Source organism: Trichechus manatus, unplaced genomic scaffold (assembly GCF_000243295.1).
Source record: "Trichechus manatus latirostris isolate Lorelei unplaced genomic scaffold, TriManLat1.0 scaffold00038, whole genome shotgun sequence".
NCBI classification, from domain to species: Eukaryota; Metazoa; Chordata; class Mammalia; order Sirenia; family Trichechidae; genus Trichechus; species Trichechus manatus.
Genome location: NW_004443974.1, coordinates 1,471,615 through 1,489,159, shown reverse-complemented (window position 1 = coordinate 1,489,159; position 17,545 = coordinate 1,471,615). Strand labels below are relative to the sequence as shown.

At 37.9% G+C, this 17,545-nt stretch overlaps 1 protein-coding gene across 6 annotated transcripts in view; it reads left to right on the top strand.

Moving 5' to 3' along the window:
- UBE2V2 (ubiquitin conjugating enzyme E2 V2) overlaps positions 1-17,267 on the top strand; it is an 81,579-nt gene extending 64,312 nt beyond the window's left edge. For 5 of the 6 annotated variants that reach the window (XM_004375602.2, XM_023730641.1, XM_023730642.1 and 2 more), the window contains one exon: positions 12,391-13,607. In XM_004375602.2, coding sequence (XP_004375659.1) covers positions 12,391-12,537 — 147 coding nt within the window. In that variant the 3' untranslated portion in view covers positions 12,538-13,607. Of the gene's footprint in view, positions 1-12,390 lie in introns of all 6 variants that reach the window. The other variant, XM_023730645.1, reaches the window with a different exon arrangement.
- Positions 17,268-17,545: the final 278 nt, after the last annotated feature.

Genomic DNA, 17,545 nt, shown 5'->3' with positions numbered 1-17,545 from the left:
TAGTTTTCATTGTATATGTCTTTTACGTCTCTGGTTAGATTTATTCCCAAGTATTTTATCTTCTTGTTGGCTATTATATATGTTACTGATTTGGTGATTTCCTCTTCGAAGTTCTCTTTGTTGGTGTAGAGGAATCCAGCTGAGTTTTGTATGTTTTATCTTGTATCCTGATACTTTGCTGAAATCTACTATTAGTTCCAGTAGTTTTCTTGTGGATTCTTTGGGGGGTTTTCTGTGAATAAGATCGTAGCATCTGCAAACAGAGATACTTTGACTTCTTCCTTACCAATTTGGATGCCCTTTATTTCTTTTTCTAGCCTAATTGCTCTGGCTAGGACATCCAGCACAATGTTGAATAAGAGTGGTGATAAAGAATATCCTTGTCTGGTTCCCATTCTCAAGGGGGATGCTTTCAAATTCTCTCCATTTAGGATGATATTGGCTGTTTGCTTTGTATAAATGCCCTTAATTATGTTGAGGAATTTCCCTTCTATTCCTATTTTGCTGAGAGTTTTTATCGTGAATGGTGTTGGATTTTGTCAGATGCCTTTTCTGCATCAATTGATAAGATCATGTAGTTCTTGTCTTTTGTTTTATTTATGCGGTAGATTACATTGATTGTTTTTCTAACGTTAAACCATCCCTGCATACCTGGTATAAATCCCACTTGATCATGGTGAATTGTTTTTTGATAAATATTGAATTCTATTGGGTAGAATTTTGCTGAGGATTTTTGCATCAATATTCATGAGGTATATTGGTCTGTAATTTTCTTTTTTTTGTGGTGTCTTTACCTGGTTTTGGTATCAGGGTTATGCTGGCTTCATAGAATGAGTTTGGGGGTATTCCATACTTTCCTATGCTCTGAAATACATTTAGTAGTAGTGGTGTTACCTCTTCTCTGAAAGTTTGGTAGAATTCCCCAGTGAAACCATCCAGGCCAGGGCTTTGCTTTTCTTTTTTCTTTTTCTTTTAATTGTACTTCAGGTGAAGGTTTACAGAACAAATAGTTTTTCATTAAACAGTAGTACACATATTGTGAGGGCTTTTTTTGTTGGGAGTTTTTTATTTACTTTTTCAATCTCTTCTTTTGTTATAGGTTTATTTAGTTGTGCTACCTGTTTTGTTTGTGTTAGTTTAGGTAGGTCGTGAGTTTCTAGACATTTGTCCATTTCCTCTAGGTTTTCAAATTTATTAGAGTACAGTTATGCATAGTATTCTGTTATGATTCTTTTAATTTCAGTTGGGTCTGTTGTGATATCGCCCATCTCGTTTCTCATTTGGGTTATTTGCTTCCTCTCCTGTTTTTCTTTTGTCAGTTTGGCCAGTGGTTTATCGATTTTGTTGATCTTTTCAAAGAACCAGCTTTTGGTCTTGTTAACTCTTTAGTTGTTTTTCTATTCTCTGTTTCACTTAATTGTGTTATTATTTCCTTTCTTCTGGTGTCTGATGGCTTCTTTTGCTACTCTGTTCCTGCTTGTTGGAGTTGAAGGGTTAATGTTTTGATTTTGACCCTTTCTTCTTTTTGGATATGTGCATTTATTGCTATAAACAGACCTCTGAGCACTACTTTTGCTGTGTCTCAAAGGTTCTGGTAGGATATGTTTTCATTTGCATCTGATTCTATGAATTTCTTTATTCCATCCTTAATTTCTTCTATAACCCAGTAGTTCTTTTCAATTGTACTTTAGGTGAAGGTTTACAGAACAAATAGTTTCTCATTAAACAGTCAGTACCAATATTGTTTTATGACATTGGTTAACAACCCCACGACACGTCAACACTTTCCCTTCTTGACCTTGGAGGACCTTTTTTTTTTTTTTTTGGTGAAAATATACATAGCGAAAGATACATACACCATTTCAAAAATTTCTACGTGTAAAGTTCAGTGACATCAATTACGTTCTTCCAGTTGTGCTGCTATTCTCACTTTAGATGAAGGTTTACAGAACAAAATAGTTTCTCATTAAACATTTAGTACACATATTGCCCTATGACAATGGCTAAGAACCCCACTACATGCCGACACTGTCCTTACTCAATCTTGGTTTCCCTATCACCAGCTTTCCTGTCTCCTTCTGCCTTCTAGTCCTTGTCCCTGGACTGCTGTGCCTCATTAGTCCCATTTTGTTTTATGGGACTGTCCAATCTCTGGCTGAATGGTAAACCTTGGGAGTGACTTCGCCACTGAGCTAAAAGGGTGTCCAGGGGCCATACTCTCGGTGTTTCTCTAGTCTCTGTCAGGCCAGTAAATCTGGTCTTTTTTTGTGTGTTAGAATTTTGTTCTACATCCTTCTCCAGCTCTGTTCAGGATCCTCTGTTTTGATCGGGTCAGAGCAGTCAGTGGTGGTAGCCAGCCACCATCTAGCTGTACTGGACTCAGTCTGGTGTAGGCCTTGGTAGTTGTGGTCCATTAGTCGTTTGGACTAATCTTTTCCTTGTATCCTCTTGTCTTCATTCTCCCTTTCTCCCAAACCCTGTAATTTTTGAGCAAGTTGTTGTTCAGTTTCCATTTGTTTGATTTTTTTCCCCTTGCCTTTTCTGTTATTGCTTTCTGCTTTAATGGCTTTATGGTCAGTCAGAAAAGATGCTTTGTAATATTCTGACGCTTTGGATTCTGTTTAGGCTTGCTTTATGGCCTAATATGTAGTCTATTCTGGAGAATGTTCCATGTGCATTGGAAAAGAAAGTGTACTTGGCTACTGTGGGTGGAGTGTTTGGCATCTGTCAATGAGATCAAACTGGTTGACTGTAGCATTTAGATCTTCCATGTCTTTATTGAGCTTCTTTCTGGATGTTCTGTCCTTCACCCAAAGTGGTATGTTGAAGTTTCCTATTCTTACTGTGGCGCTATCTCTCTTTTCAATGCTGTTAGAGTTTATGTATTTGGGAGCCCTGTCATTGGGTGCATAAATATTTATTATAGTTATGTCCTCTGGTGTATTGATCCTTTAATCATTGTATAATGTCCTTCCTTATCCTTTGTAGTGGATTTTACTTTAAAGTCTATTTTGTCAGAGATTAATATTGCCACTCCTGCACTTTTTTGAGTGTTGTTTGCTCAATATATTTTTTTCCATTCTTTTAGTTTTAGTTTGTTAGTGTCTTTAAGTCTAAGGTATGTCTCTTGTAGGCAGGGTATAGATGGACCGTGTTTTTTTTATCCATTCTGCCACTCTCTGTCTCTTTATTGGTGCATTTATTCCATTTACATTCAGCATAATTATTGATAGGTGTTTGTTTAGTGCTGTCATTTTGTTGTCTTTTTTTGTGTATTGTTGACAGTTTCTTTGTTCCACTTAATTTTCTGTGCTTAGTTGTTTTTCCGTATATATTTTCTTTTCATCTTTTTCATTGTTGTTGGTTTTGTATTTGCTGAGTCTTTATATTTTTCTTGTTTTTTATTTTGATGTGTAGGATTGTTAGTTTCCTTTGTGGTTACCTTCATATTTACCCTTGTTTTTCTTTTTATTGTTGTGCTTTAAGTGAAGGAGTTTACAATTCAAGTTAGTCTCTCATACAAAAATTTGTAATACGTTGTTTTGTGACTCTACTTGCTCTCCCTATACTGTGACAGCACGCTCTTCCTTTCCACTCCGGATTTTCCATGTCCATTCAACCAGCTCGTGATCCTCTGGACGAGAGCTGCTCATTTAATCTCATGTATCTACTTGAGCTAAGAAGCACGCTCTTCATGAGTATCTTTTTATGTCCCATAGTCCAGTATAATATTTGTCTGAAGAGTTGACTTCAGGAATGGTTTTAGTTTTGGGCTAACAGATAGCCCGGGGGCCACGTCTTCCAGGGTCCCTCCAGTCTCAATCAAACCGTTAAGTCTGGTCCTTTTACTAGAATTGGAGTTATGTACCTCACTTTTCTCCTGCTCCATCAGGGACTGTCTGTTGTGTTCCCTGTCAGGGTGGTCATTGGTAGTAGCCGGACACCATATAGTTCTTCCTTTCTCAGGCTGATGAAGTCTCTGGTTTATGTGGCCCTTGCTATCTCTTGGGCTAATACTTTCCTTGTGTCCATGGTGTTCTTCATTGTACTTTACTCCAGGTGGGTTGGGACCAATTGATACATCTCAGCTCACTAGCTTTTAAGACCCCAGGCCCCACTCACCAAAGTGGGATGCAGAACGTTTTCTTAAAAAACTTTGTTATGCTAGTTGACCTAGATGTCCCCTGAAAGCATAGTCCCCAGACGCCCATCCCTGCTACTCTGTCCTTTGACGTGTTTGGTTGTATTCAGGAAATTTCTAGCTTTAATTTAGTCCAGTCTTGCTGACTTCCCCTGTAGTCTGTGCCGTCCTTCCCTTCACCTAAGATAATTCTTGTCTACTTTCTCGTTGGTGAATACACCTCTGTCTCCCTCTCCACCTCGTAACCATCAAAGAATGTTGTCTTCTGTGTTTAAACCTTTTCTTGGGTTTTTATAATAGTGGTTTTATGCAATATTTGTCCTTTTGCGACTGACCAAGTTCACTCAGCATAATACCTTCCAGATTCCTCCGTGTTACAAGATGTTTCATGGATTCATCATTGCTCTTTATCATTGCATAGTATTCCATTGTGTGAATATAGCATGATTTGTTTATCCACTCTTCCGCTGGTGGCCACCTACATTGTTTCCATCTTTTTGCTATCGTGAACAATGCTGTACCTATTTTTCTTTTATTTTTCATTGTACTTCAGATGAAGGTTTACAGAAGAAATAGATTCTCAGTAAACAGTACACATACTGTTTTATGATGATGTATTTATCTCTATTTTTCTAAGTTTAAACCAGGGTTTTATTTCTTTATATTGTCTTGACTTCTTCTCCATATGAAAAATCTATGTCTATTTTTTTACTCCCTCTATTTTGTCTTAATATTGTCATCTGTTACATATTGACATCTGTGTTTCCCTATTTTCAGTGTTTTAGCTTTGATTTAGTTTTGTGACTTCTTTATCTGGGTTAACATTGGTTGCTCTGTCTTGCATTCTAGTCTTGTGCTGTTATCTGATGTTATTAATTTTCTAACCACGGGACTCCCTGTAGTATTTCTTGTAATTTTGTTTTGGTTTTTGGAAATTACCTAAACTTCTGTTTATGTGGAAATGCCCTCATTTTGCCATCATATTTGAGAGACAGTTTTGCTAGATATATAATTGTCGGCTAGCACTTTTTTTCCTTCAAGGCTTTATACATGTCATCGCATTGCCTTCTTGCCTGTATGGTTTCTGCTGAGTAGTCCAAGCTTAGTCTCATTGACTCTCCTTTGTAAATGACTTTTCGTTTATCCCTGGCTACTCTTAAGACTCTCCCTGTATCTTCAGTTTTTGCAAGTTCGATTATAATATGTCTTGCTGACTTTCTTTTGGAATCTACCTTATGTAGGGTTCGATGAGCATTTTGGATAGTTATCGTCTCATGATATCAGGGAAGTTTTCGACCAACAAACCTTCAACAATTCTCTCTGTATTTTCTGTTATCCCCCCCATTCTGGTACTCCAGACACTCGTATGTTATTGCCTCTTGATAGAATCCCACATAATTCTTAGAGTTACTTCAGTTTTTTTAATTTTTTTATCTGATTTTTTCTCAAATAAGTTGATGTCAAGTGCTTTATCTTCAGTCTCACTAATTCTGACTTCTGATGCCCCAAATCTGCTCCTGTGACTTTCTATTGAGTTGTCTAATTCTGAAATTTTATTGTTAATCTTCTAGATTTCTAATTGCTGTCTCTCTGTGGACTCTTGCAGCCTGTTAAATTTGTCATTATGCCCTTGAATAGCCTTCTTTTTTTTCTTTTTATTGTACTTTTGATGAAGGTTTACACAACAAATAGTTTCTCATTAAGCAGTCAGTACACAATATTGTTTTATGACATTGGGTAACAACCCCACGACATGTCAGCACTCTCCCTTCTCAATTGAATAACCTTCTTAAGATCCTCTATTGCTTCATCTGTGTGTTCCTTAGCTTGTTCTGTGTTTTGCCTGATCTCCTTCCTGAATTCTTGAAGAGTTCTGTATATTAATCTTTTATATTCTGCCTCTGGTAATTCCAAGAAATTCTCTTCCTCTGGAGAATTTCGTGGTTCTTTATTTTGGGAGCTTGCTGAAGATTTCATCGTCTGCCTTTTTATGTGATTTGATATTGACTGTTGTTTCTGCGTCATCAATAAGTATTATATTTATTTATTTTATGTTTGCTTACCGTGTCCTAGCTTGTTGTTGTTTTTGTTTTAATATGCCCAAATAGACTGCTCGTGTGAGCTAGTTTGATTATGGGCACCTTTGAAGCTCTAACTTCCTGTCGCCTAGTGGTTAGATCTGTTAGTAAGTAAGTGTGTGAACCCAGGAGTCCATTTAATTTTCTTGTATGGATTCAGCTCAGCTGTCCAGGTAGTCGGTCACTAAGCGTGTGGTTCAGGGTCTATCTGCAGTCCTAGACTGCATTGGTGATTGGTGTAGGCACAGGTATCTGGCTGCAGTAGGGGGTCATGCGCTGAGCAAGGCAGGGTGCTGACGACTGGCCCTGAGTGTCTGGGAGGAAACTGTCTCCCTCTTCCCTAGAGTGCGTAAGTGGGTGAGTTTTGCATCTGGACTATAAGCACCCAGTGTTGTTGACTGTAAGGACTGGGGTGCACCACTTATTCTTGAACCCCTGTCACTGGGGGTAGGTGGCCTAGGTGGAGGACCCTGTTGTGGGCAGGTGAGGAATGTGCTTAATGGGCAGAGCAGTGTCAAATGTCACAAACTTGCCACTTCACAGCTTAATCAGTTGAAGTTAGACTTCAGGTATATACACTGTTGTACTGTGATAATGAGGGCCTTCACTGTTGAAATGGGCCCACACAGCTCTATGCAGGGGTGAAAGGCATTCAGAGTCCATGGACCCCTTGTGCCTGTGCCTCGGCAAAGGAGCTGTGCCTACCCTGAGTTCCTAGCTTAGGGGAGCCGGCAGATGATTTTTTCCCTCTCCAAGGCTGAGAGAATGGCTCAAGGCGCGTGACAGGTCCTGCCTGCTTACAGCCCAGGGGACTCGGCAATCGCTGAAGCCAACCCGGGACCTGGTGCAGTGGGGAGCGGGGAGGTAAATGGTAGAGGTTTTTCCCGAAGGGGGGTGTTTTTTGATCCACGCGGTAGGCCACACTTAAGTACTTACCTTTTGCGAATTGTGCTGCTTTTCACTGGTTCTGGATGCCTGAGTAGAATCTCTGCCTCTGGGTCTCTCCCAATGTGAAAAATGCCTCCCGAGCACCACTGCTTGCCTCACCGTGCATGCAAGCTGATCTGGCCTGAAGGACGTTGGCTCCCACTAGTTCAGGTCTGGCAACTCCTCGTTGCTTCTGAACCGTCTTTCCCTCCCCCTGCCACTCAGTCCGATTCCTCAACTTCGCCTTTGATGTTTAGGGCTCCTATGTTGTCATATATAATCGATTCACTTGTTTTTTCAGGTCTTTGTTGTGAGAGGGACCACAGGAAGCATCTGACTACTCTGCCATCTTGGCCCCACCCTCTAACTCTGGACTTTAAAATGTTTAATTGAAAATTTTTGGGAGGGTGAGCATGAAAATGCTTCTCTTGTGTTTATGCATAGATAGTTTTTTAAAATTTAAAAAATTTTTTTTGTACTTTAGATGAAGGCCCATAGCACAAATAGTTTCTCATTAAACAGTCAGTAGACATATTGTTTTATGATGTTGGTTAACAACCCAACGACATGTCGATACTCTCCCTTCTTGACCTTGGAGGATGTTTTTTTGGTGAAAATATATGTAGCCAAAGTTACACCATTTCAAAAGTTTCTACATGTACAATTCAGTGACATCAATTACATTCTTCCAGTTATGCTGCTATTCTCACTATCCTTTTCCAAATTATTCCATCACCATTATCTTCAAATCACTGCCCCCTAGGCTTCTCATCAAACATTTTGAGTTGCTGTTGTCAGTTTGATCTCACATAGTTTTTTTTTTTTTGTACCTTAGATGAAGGTTTGCAGAACAAATGGTTTCTCATTAAACAGTTGGTACACATATTGCCCTTTGACAATGGTTAACAACCCCACGACATGTCAGCACCGTCACTTCTCAACTTTGGGTTCCCTATCACCAGCTTATCCTGTCCTCTCCTGCCTTCTAATTCTTGTCCCTGGACTGCTGTGCCTCATTAGTCCCATTTTGTTTTATGAGGCTGTCCAATCCCTGGCTGAACGGTGAACCTCTGGAAGTGACTTCACCACTGAGCTAAAAGGGTGTCCAGATGGCATACTCTCAGGGTTTCTCCAGTCTCTGTCAGGCCAGTAAATCTGGTCTTTTTTTTGTGAATTAGAATTTTGTTCTACATCCTTTTCCAGCTCTGTCCAGAACCCTCTGTTGTGATCCCGGTCAGAGCAGTCGGTGGTAGCTGCGCACCAACTAGCTGTACTCTACTCAGTTTGGTGGAGGCCATGGTAGCCGTGGTCCATTAGTCCTTTGGACTAATCTTTTCGTTGTTATCTTGTTCTCTTCATTCTCTCTTGCTCCCGAAGGGGTGAGATCAGTGGAGTATCTTAGATGGCCGCTCACAGGCTTTTAAGACCTCAGACACGACTCACCAGGGTAGAATGTAGAACATTGTCTTTATAAACTGTGTCATGCCAGTTGAGCTAGATGTTCCCCGAGACTATGGTCCCCACAGCCCTCTGCCCAGCAATTCAGTCCCTCAGGGAGTTTGGAAGTGTCTGTGGAGCTTCCATGACCTTTCTTTGTACAAGCTGTGCTGACTTCCCCAGTATTGTGAACTGTCTTACCCTTCACCAAAGTTACCACTTTTCTATTGTCTATTTAGTTCCCCCTTCCCCCTTCCCATCCCTTGTAACCAACAAAGATTGTTACATTTTGTGTTTGAACTTTTTCATGGGTTTTTACAATAGAGGTCTCATACAATATTTGTCCTTTTGGGATTGACTTATTTCACTCAGCATAATGTCCTCCAGTTTCATCCATGTTATGAGATGGTTCACAGATTCATCCTTGTTCTTTATCGTGTAATACTCCATTATGTGTATGTACCACAGTTTGTTTATCCATTCATCTGTTAATGGGCATCTAGGTTGTTTCCCTCTTTTTGCTATTGTGTACAGTGCTGCAGTGAATATGGGTGTTCATATGTCTATTTTTGTGACGGCTCTTATTTCTCTAGGATATATTCCTAGGAGTGGGATTGGATTTTGTAGTGCTTTTTTTTTTTTTTAATTCAGGTGAAGGCTTATAGGACAAATAGTTTCTCATGAAACAGTAGTACATATATTGTTTTATGACATTAACAACCCCACAACATATTAACCCTCTAAATTCTCAACCTTTTTTTTTTTTTTGTTTGGTGAAAATACACATAGCCAAAGATACACCGTTTCAAAAATTTCTACATACACAGTTCAGTGACATTGACTATGCTCTTCCAATTGTGCTGTTATTCTCACTTAAGATGAAGGCTTACAGAACAAAATAGTTTCTCATTTAACAGTTACTACAAATGTTGCCCTATGACAATGATTAACAATCTCACAACACATCAACAATATCCTTACTCAATCTTGTGTTCCCTATCACCAGGTTCCTTGTCCCCTTCTGCCTTCTGGCCCTTGTCACTGGACTCCTGTACCTCGTTAGTCTCATTTGGTTTTACGGGGCTGTCCACTCCCAGGCTGAACAGTGAACCTCGGAGGTAACTTCACCACTGAGCTAAAAGGGTGTCTGGGAGCCATACTCTCGAGGTTTCTCCAGTCTCCTTTAGGCCAGTAAATCTGGACTTCTTTTTTGTGAGTTAGAATTATGCTCTACATCCTTCTCCAGCTCTGTCCAGAACCCTCTGTTGTGATCCTGGTGAGAGCAGTCATTGGTGGTAGCCGGGCACCATCTAGCTGCACTGGACTCAGTCCGGTGGAGGCCTTGGTAGCTATGGACAATTAGTCCTTTGGACTAATCTTTTCCTTGTTTCCTGTTCTCTTCATTCTCCCTTGCTCCTGAAGGGATGAGACTGGTGGAGTATCTTAAATGGCTGCTCACAGGCTTTTAAGACCCCAGACACTACTCACCAAGGTAGACTGTAGAGCATTGTCTTTATAAGCTGTGTCATGCCAATTGAGCTAGATGTTCCTCGAGACCATGGTCCCCAGAGCCTTCCGCCCAGCAATTCAGTCCCTCAGGGAGTTTGGATGTGTCTGTGGGGCTTCCATGACCTTTCCTTGTACAGGTTGTGCTAGTTTCCCCTGTATTGTAACACAGTGTTTATTTTTGTCTGACCAAAGTTTACTACATATTTGTTGTAAAATATAAAAAAAAAACGAAATCCAAACTTTCAGTAAACACTTATTAAAGAAGAAATATTTTCCCTAAAAATTACATTAACTGTGAATCTATAGTTTCATAAAGTACCTTTTTTGAAAATAGAGCCAGGCCATGTATTTTTTTTTAAATTTTATTGTTGTTGTTGAGAATATACACAGCCAAACATACACCAGTTCAAGTTTCTACACGTACCAGTGACATTAATTATATCCTTCGAGTTGTGCAACCGTTCTTATCCTCCTTTTCTGAGTTGTTTCTCCTCCATTAACATAAATTCACTTCCTCTAAGGTTCCTATCTAATCTTTCAAGTTTTTGTTGTCAGTTTGATCCCATGTAGGTAGTTGTTAAAAGAGCATAATGCTCAAGGCAGACATTTTTTACTAGTTAAGCTAAACTGCTGTTTGGTTTTAAGAAAACTTCAGGGATATTTTTGGTTTGAGGTTTAAAGAGTATCTCAGGGCAGTAGTTTCAAGGGTTCATCCAGCCTCCGTGGCTCTAAAAATCTGAATTCCATGAGAATGTGAAATTCTGTATTGCATATCCCCCCTTTTGATCAGGATACATCTACAGAGTCTGATCAAATTATTCAGTAATGCTAGCTGGGCACTATCCAGTTTTTCTGGTCTCGTGGCAGAGGAGGCAGTTTTTCATGGAGGTAATTAGCCACACATTCCATTTCCTCCATCTATTCCTGATTCTTCCTTCTTCTGTTGCTACAGGTAAATAGAGAACAATTGCCTTGGATGGCCTCTTGCAAGCTTTTAAGACCCCACACACTACACAGCGAACTAGGAGGTAGAACAGAAGCACTGAAAACATTATTAGGCCAATTAACTGGGATGTCCCATGAAACCATGACCCTAAACTTCCAAACCAAGGAGCCAAATCCCATCAGGTGTTTGGTCGTACATAAGTAGCCTCAGCGGCTACTCTTTTTGTTGTTGTCCTCGTTGTAAATATGTCTGTCACACTTTTGCCAGTTCATCTTTTTACAGATGTAGCGCTTATTGATACACAATAATCAGCTGTGCGACCTTACCCTTAATCAGTGCGAGTATTCTGTCACCATAAACTGAAACTCAGTACTCCATAAGCCATAACCCTCCCTTTCCCTCTCCCTCCCTCCTGATAACCACTAATAAACTTCAGTCTCTATACATTTGCCTTTTCTTGTCTTTTTATATAAGTGAGGTCATACAATATTTGTCCTTCTGTGATTGACTTATTTCACTCAGCATGTCTTCAAGCTCCATCCATATTGTAGCATGTATAAGACTTTATTTCTCCTATTTGCTGAGTAGTATTCCATTGTATGTATGTACTACATTTTGTTTATTCTTCATCTGTTGATGGGTATTTAGGTTGCTTCCACCTTTTGGCTGTTGTGAATAGTGCTGTGATGAACACTGGTATACAAGTATCTCTTTGAGTCTCTGCTTTCAAGTCTTTTGGGTATATACCTAGAGGTGGAATTGCTGGGTCATTTGGTAGTTCTATTTTTAGTTTTTTAAGGAGCCACCACACTGTTTTCCACAAGGGCTGTAGCATTTTGCATTCCCACCAGCAGTGGATAAGGGTTACAGCTTCCCTACATCCTCGCTGAGATTTGTTATTTTCTGTGTTTTGTTTTTGTTTTTTTTTTTTCATCTTAGCCATTCTAGTGGGAGTGAAGTGGTATGTCTGTTGTGGTTTTGATTTGCATCTCTGATGGCTAATGACCATCTTTTCATGTGTTTGGTGGCCATTTCATTGTCGTCTTTGGTGAAGTGTCTATTCAAGTCCTTTGCCCATTTTATGATTGGATTGTCTTTTTGTTGTTGTCAAAGTTTTATATATATTGTAGTTATTTTATTCTTATCAGATACATGGTTTCTGAAGATACCCAATTGATAGCTTGTTTTTCACTTTTTTGGTAAGGTCTTTTGATTAAGAAAAATTTTCAATATTTATGAGTTTCCTAGGCCATGAATTTTTAAAAGCACTCTTATTGAAGTGTGTTTAAAGAATTGGTGCCATAGTACTTTATACTTGGTAGCTAATATTACTCCTTTTTCCCCCCTTTCAGGTGGATGCACGGAGCATACCAGTGTTAGCAAAATGGCAAAATTCATATAGCATTAAAGTTGTACTTCAAGAGCTAAGACGTCTAATGATGTCCAAAGAAAATATGAAGCTTCCACAGCCTCCAGAAGGACAAACGTACAACAATTAATTTTAGTGGATCTCAAACTTGTCTTAAGTCAACAACCTTCTACTCATGTTAATGTCTTGATTAAGTATCACAATGCAAAATACCCACACATTAAGTCAAAGAATTCCAGCTGGTAAACATGACCCGGACATTTGTAAGAATACACTTAATACATGTACACTCATTATGTTTTCAGGTCACAGGTGGAAAAATGCAGCACTTCTCTCTTATCAAGGCACTGCCATTTAAGCATAAACCTGGAGTACTCAAAATAGAATTCAGGTTTACAAGATGATAGCTTGCTGGAGAAGTGCCAGGTTGCGGTGGAAGGATGTATTGTTCTGAAAACTAGTCTCCAGGAGGAAACTATCAAGGGCATGCTTTATCCATCTTGCTTAGTGAAAGAGCTGCAGTTTAAATTGTTTAAAGTAGCAGGTACAATGAATATTGTCGCAATTGTGTTAATTTTTGAAGCGGTGTGGGTTCTGACTACTAGTAGTATCAAAAAATATGTTCAAGATTGTTTTGATACCTGTATTTATAATAAAAAAAAAGTGGGAGGAGTCGATGAATTTCTGTTACAAGCTGTTTCTGCGTGTTACATGTAACAAACATGGTAAATGTGTGTTTACAGTCTTTAACAAACCATGCATTTAAGTTTTAGTGAAACCAACAAAAAAGAAACAGGTGTATGGATATGTGATTTTGAGATGAAAGTTCATCTTAAAATATAAATAAAATGTGGAAAGTGTGTCAGAGACTGTGCCATTTCTATTATATTGATATATATATCTACAGTACTTTTCACAGGTAACAAAAATCAGAATTATATAGCTTTTCATCTATACACACCTTTTACTATTTATCCTGTTTTGTATCCTTCTTGTGAATTGGAATTTTGCAGAGTATTTCAAAGAATAAATTACCTAATTAGTTTAATTTCTTTTTTGGAGAAGGAGGAATCCCAGGAATTAATATTTTGAATTTGATTTCACCAGAAATATTAGTAAAAAGATCTTTCAGTCCTAGCAGCTCTATAAAATTCATAGAATTATAGATTGCAGATTATCCAAATATACATTCCATTTTTTCTTAGAAGTTTTTTTTCCTTATTTTCTTGTGAAGCTTCAGGTTAATAGACTGGAGTAATTTGAGACACTTCTCCCACAATTAATGCTTTTTAACACTAAAATAGGATTAATTTTATCCATTCTGCCCAGCATCCGATCTAGCAAATGTGTAATTCTAAAGTTAAAGTTTATTTATGTTCTGCTTTTACCAAAGTGAGTTGAGGCTTTACATCACTGTTTTTCACTTCAAAGGACTGGCTGGGTGTACTGCTTTGTTAAAGCTGTTGTTTTCTTATGAATCCACTGAAGACAATAGAAAGGTATTCGGGTAAAGTCTTCTTTAGTTTTGGCAAGCTTAACCATCATATAAAGGAAACCATGATAGTCAAAATACCAAATTAGATGTTCCTACTTTTTGCTTATAAAGGGGAAAAAGTCAACCTTAGGTATAAAAATATTTTAGCTACTTTTATAGCACAAGGACAGATTTCTCAAAATATACCCCTGTCATGTTCTTGTCAAGCTCATTTAAAGTTAAAGCTTTAAGCTACATTTTCTTGGTCAATAGTATATTAAAGTCAGGGACATTTTGTCTAAACTAATTTCAAAATGCCTATTCTCTTTTAGGTTATCAAAGATGTTTAAGATGACAGAGAACATACACATACAAATTAGTAATGCATGCGTAAGTTATTAAAATAGATTTGAAATCAACTATTGAAAGATATTCTTAATTTTTTTTAAATGGTTGAATATGAGATTGAATTACCTTGACAGTATATAAAAATCTGATGGTAACTTATGGTTGGAATCAGTCTCAACTTTTTCCACTTTGAAATATGTCTTGTCATACATGGAAGCTTGTAACCATTTGAGTGCTGTTCAATTATTTCTCTCGGTGGCCAAGAATTTGGGTACCTTCATCTCTGTCCTCTTTACTTTCCCTTTATCCACCATTGTGAAAGTGGTTTTTCCCCCAAATGTATGTTGTCTGAGTTGGCCCTGTGATGTTTATTTCCCCTCTTGTTTTGGGGATTATGGATCTCTGTAGAAATTTGCATGCCAGTTTACCAGTTTTCAAAGCAGGATAATTTTGCATGTCACAATCAAATGTATATGGCAATCTAAGACACATTGGTTGATTATAGGAAGCAATTAATATAGAACCACTCTTAATTATAGTAGTGACATATCTAAGAGCAGTTTTGAAGCAATTTTTCCTTTGTTTTGTAAAGTGGCTAAGGTTGTTAGGAGTGTGTGATACTAACTTCTAAATGAATTGTAAGATTGCCTTAGATGTTTGTTTCAAAGGCTAGCAAGTGAGACCCTGAGGATGATCATATATTAATAAATGACTACAAAAATAAAATTCTTGTTCTATTAGGTCAGTGTTATGCTTTAATGATTTTAATTGGTTAGTAATTCATTTTCAGAATGGATAATTTTTAAAAATGTTTTTTCTATTATTTTAAAGTAATGACATTTGTTGTTATGGGCTTGTTATGTGCAACTTTACAATATTTTGGAACATAAACATTAGAAAGGATAGTGGTATTTCAGTCCTTTGAGTGTAAAAACAGAAAATTTGTAATGTAAAATTGTCCTTTTAAAAGAATTTATGACACTTCAAATTTGAGTAATTGTTTACAGAATGAAGTAGTTTGACATGTTTTATTAGATAATTCATAATGAAAACTAGTCCGGATTACTTAATATGAATACATTTATTTCAATGTTATTTCCCACTCAATATTTTTATAAAAACAAACAATGGGGAACAAAGTATTGATAAATATATATGAAATTAATATTGTTTTGGAATTTAGTGGACCCAGTTTGGTATTAATGCTTTTTTCCATAATAGGCTTGGTGAGTATGGCTTTGGGTGGTTCTGGTGGGTACATCATGGAAAGACTTAAAGCAATGAATTGTAGACTTCAGTTTAGTCAAACCATGTTAAGTCTTTTAATGAGCACATGGCTGTATTCTATGTACATTTTAAAGGATATGAGTACTAACAATAAAGTCTCATATGGGGGATATTTAAGGGATGGACTCCCCCCGTCCCCCTCGCCCGGATTTCCTTTTATAATTATACATTTCAGACATATTTAAGTGTAGAGTTACGGTATCATTTGTTGCTGGAAAGGGTGCAAAAGGCTTTATAGTACTGATTTTACTTTCTGATAAATATCAGTGTAGTTTTCTAGTGCCACCTTGGTTGACTTTTGGTTATTTTCACAAAAAGATTCCAATTATCAAGGTTTTGAAAAATTGTATATATTTTGTATATAAAACAGAAACATCGTAAAAAGGAATGAATGCAGTGTATTGTAGAATTGATTGGAACATTAGAGATCAGTTCCCACCCAAGATTGTGTTTTTATAATAAAAAAGGTGGAAATGCATGGGGATAGAATATCTTTTATGCTAAAATTAATCACGCCTTATGGAAGTTTGCTAGAGTAGGTGAAAATCTAACCATAGTTCATACTGAAAATAAACGTACGCATAAGTATTTTCTGAGGAGAAATTTAACAGAAGGCATTGATGATACAGAAGATAAATGACAAGTCAAAAGCATTGTTTTCTTAATTGTATGCGTTTTGGGAACTCATGGAGTGAGTACATGATAACATCACTGGATATGAAGAAATCAACATGGTATTTAAATCCTTAGTTGAATATTCTCATCTAAAAAAAGAAAATCATCATTTTTACATGTAGCCCACGTTTTTTTTTCTGCTTGTTTATTTATGACATCAGCAATAAAAACCAGATCTCACTTTTCTCAACTCAGATTCCAGGGAATCCTTTCTCAAGTGAATAACTGACCAAATGCCATTAAGGGTGGTGCCGAATGTACACTACGTTCTGCCACCACATGTAGACTTATTATGTGATTTCTTTTATCTTGTCCTTGTTCAATAAAATAAGTAGGTAGTTTAAGTTTATCTGGAAATTTTGGTAGCTGAAATAGTATACAAAAGCAAAGCTAATATTCTACTTCCAAATTAGAACTAACAGGTGGTACTAAGAAATCCATAGTAACAAGAAAGCTGTGCTTGGTAAAGAAACAAGTCATTGATTATTGATAGTGAAAACTTGGCATTAGGCCAGGTCCTTGTCCAGACAGTGATGGTCAGTGTGCCTTCAGCTCCACACTTTCATCCAACCTTGGTGTCACGTGGACCCACAGCTGTCTGCCCACATTGCTCTGCTTTGTATTTATTTGCAAAGCTATTTCACCTACCCGGGTGGCATTTCTGAACATTACCTTACAGGTTCCAAACCTCTATTCCCTGTCAATACGTATTCTTTCCCAAGCCTGGGAGTGTTCCCCACACAGAGCCATCTCTTTTTGCAGAACGAGTGAGATTTAGGTAAAAACTGCTAGATTTTATACCCCCAAAATATCCTCCAAAGTTCACATCTTAAATCTTCTCACTAAAAACTTCAAACTCATTTCTCTCTTCCCCAAACTGTGTTTATAAAGGGAAATCTTTAGATGAAGACATTACATTCCTGGAGAAGTGTCTGCCCTGATGCTGTCACCATAGTCATGGAGCAGGCCATATTGCCACTGCCGTCTTCACCTGTGTGGGTGTCAGCAGAATATGAAGGAAGGGACAGGGTTGAGAGAGACAGCCTTTGTTAGATAATGGAAATGCCAGGTTGTGGTGGGGAAGAGGAAACGAGCAGTGTGCTGCTGCCTTAGTTCTTGCCAGTGCTAGAACTGTTGAGGGTTTTTTTTTTTTTTTTTTAACAATGTATATTTCTCAAATATTATTGTACTTTAGGTGAGAGTTTACAGCTGAAGTTAATTCAAAAATTTATACACATACTGTTTTGTGACATTGGATACAATCCCCACAATGTGACAGCACACACTGCCCCTTTTCACCCTGCGTTCCCTGGGTCCATGCCACCAGTTTCTGTAGCTGCCTGCCTTCTCATCC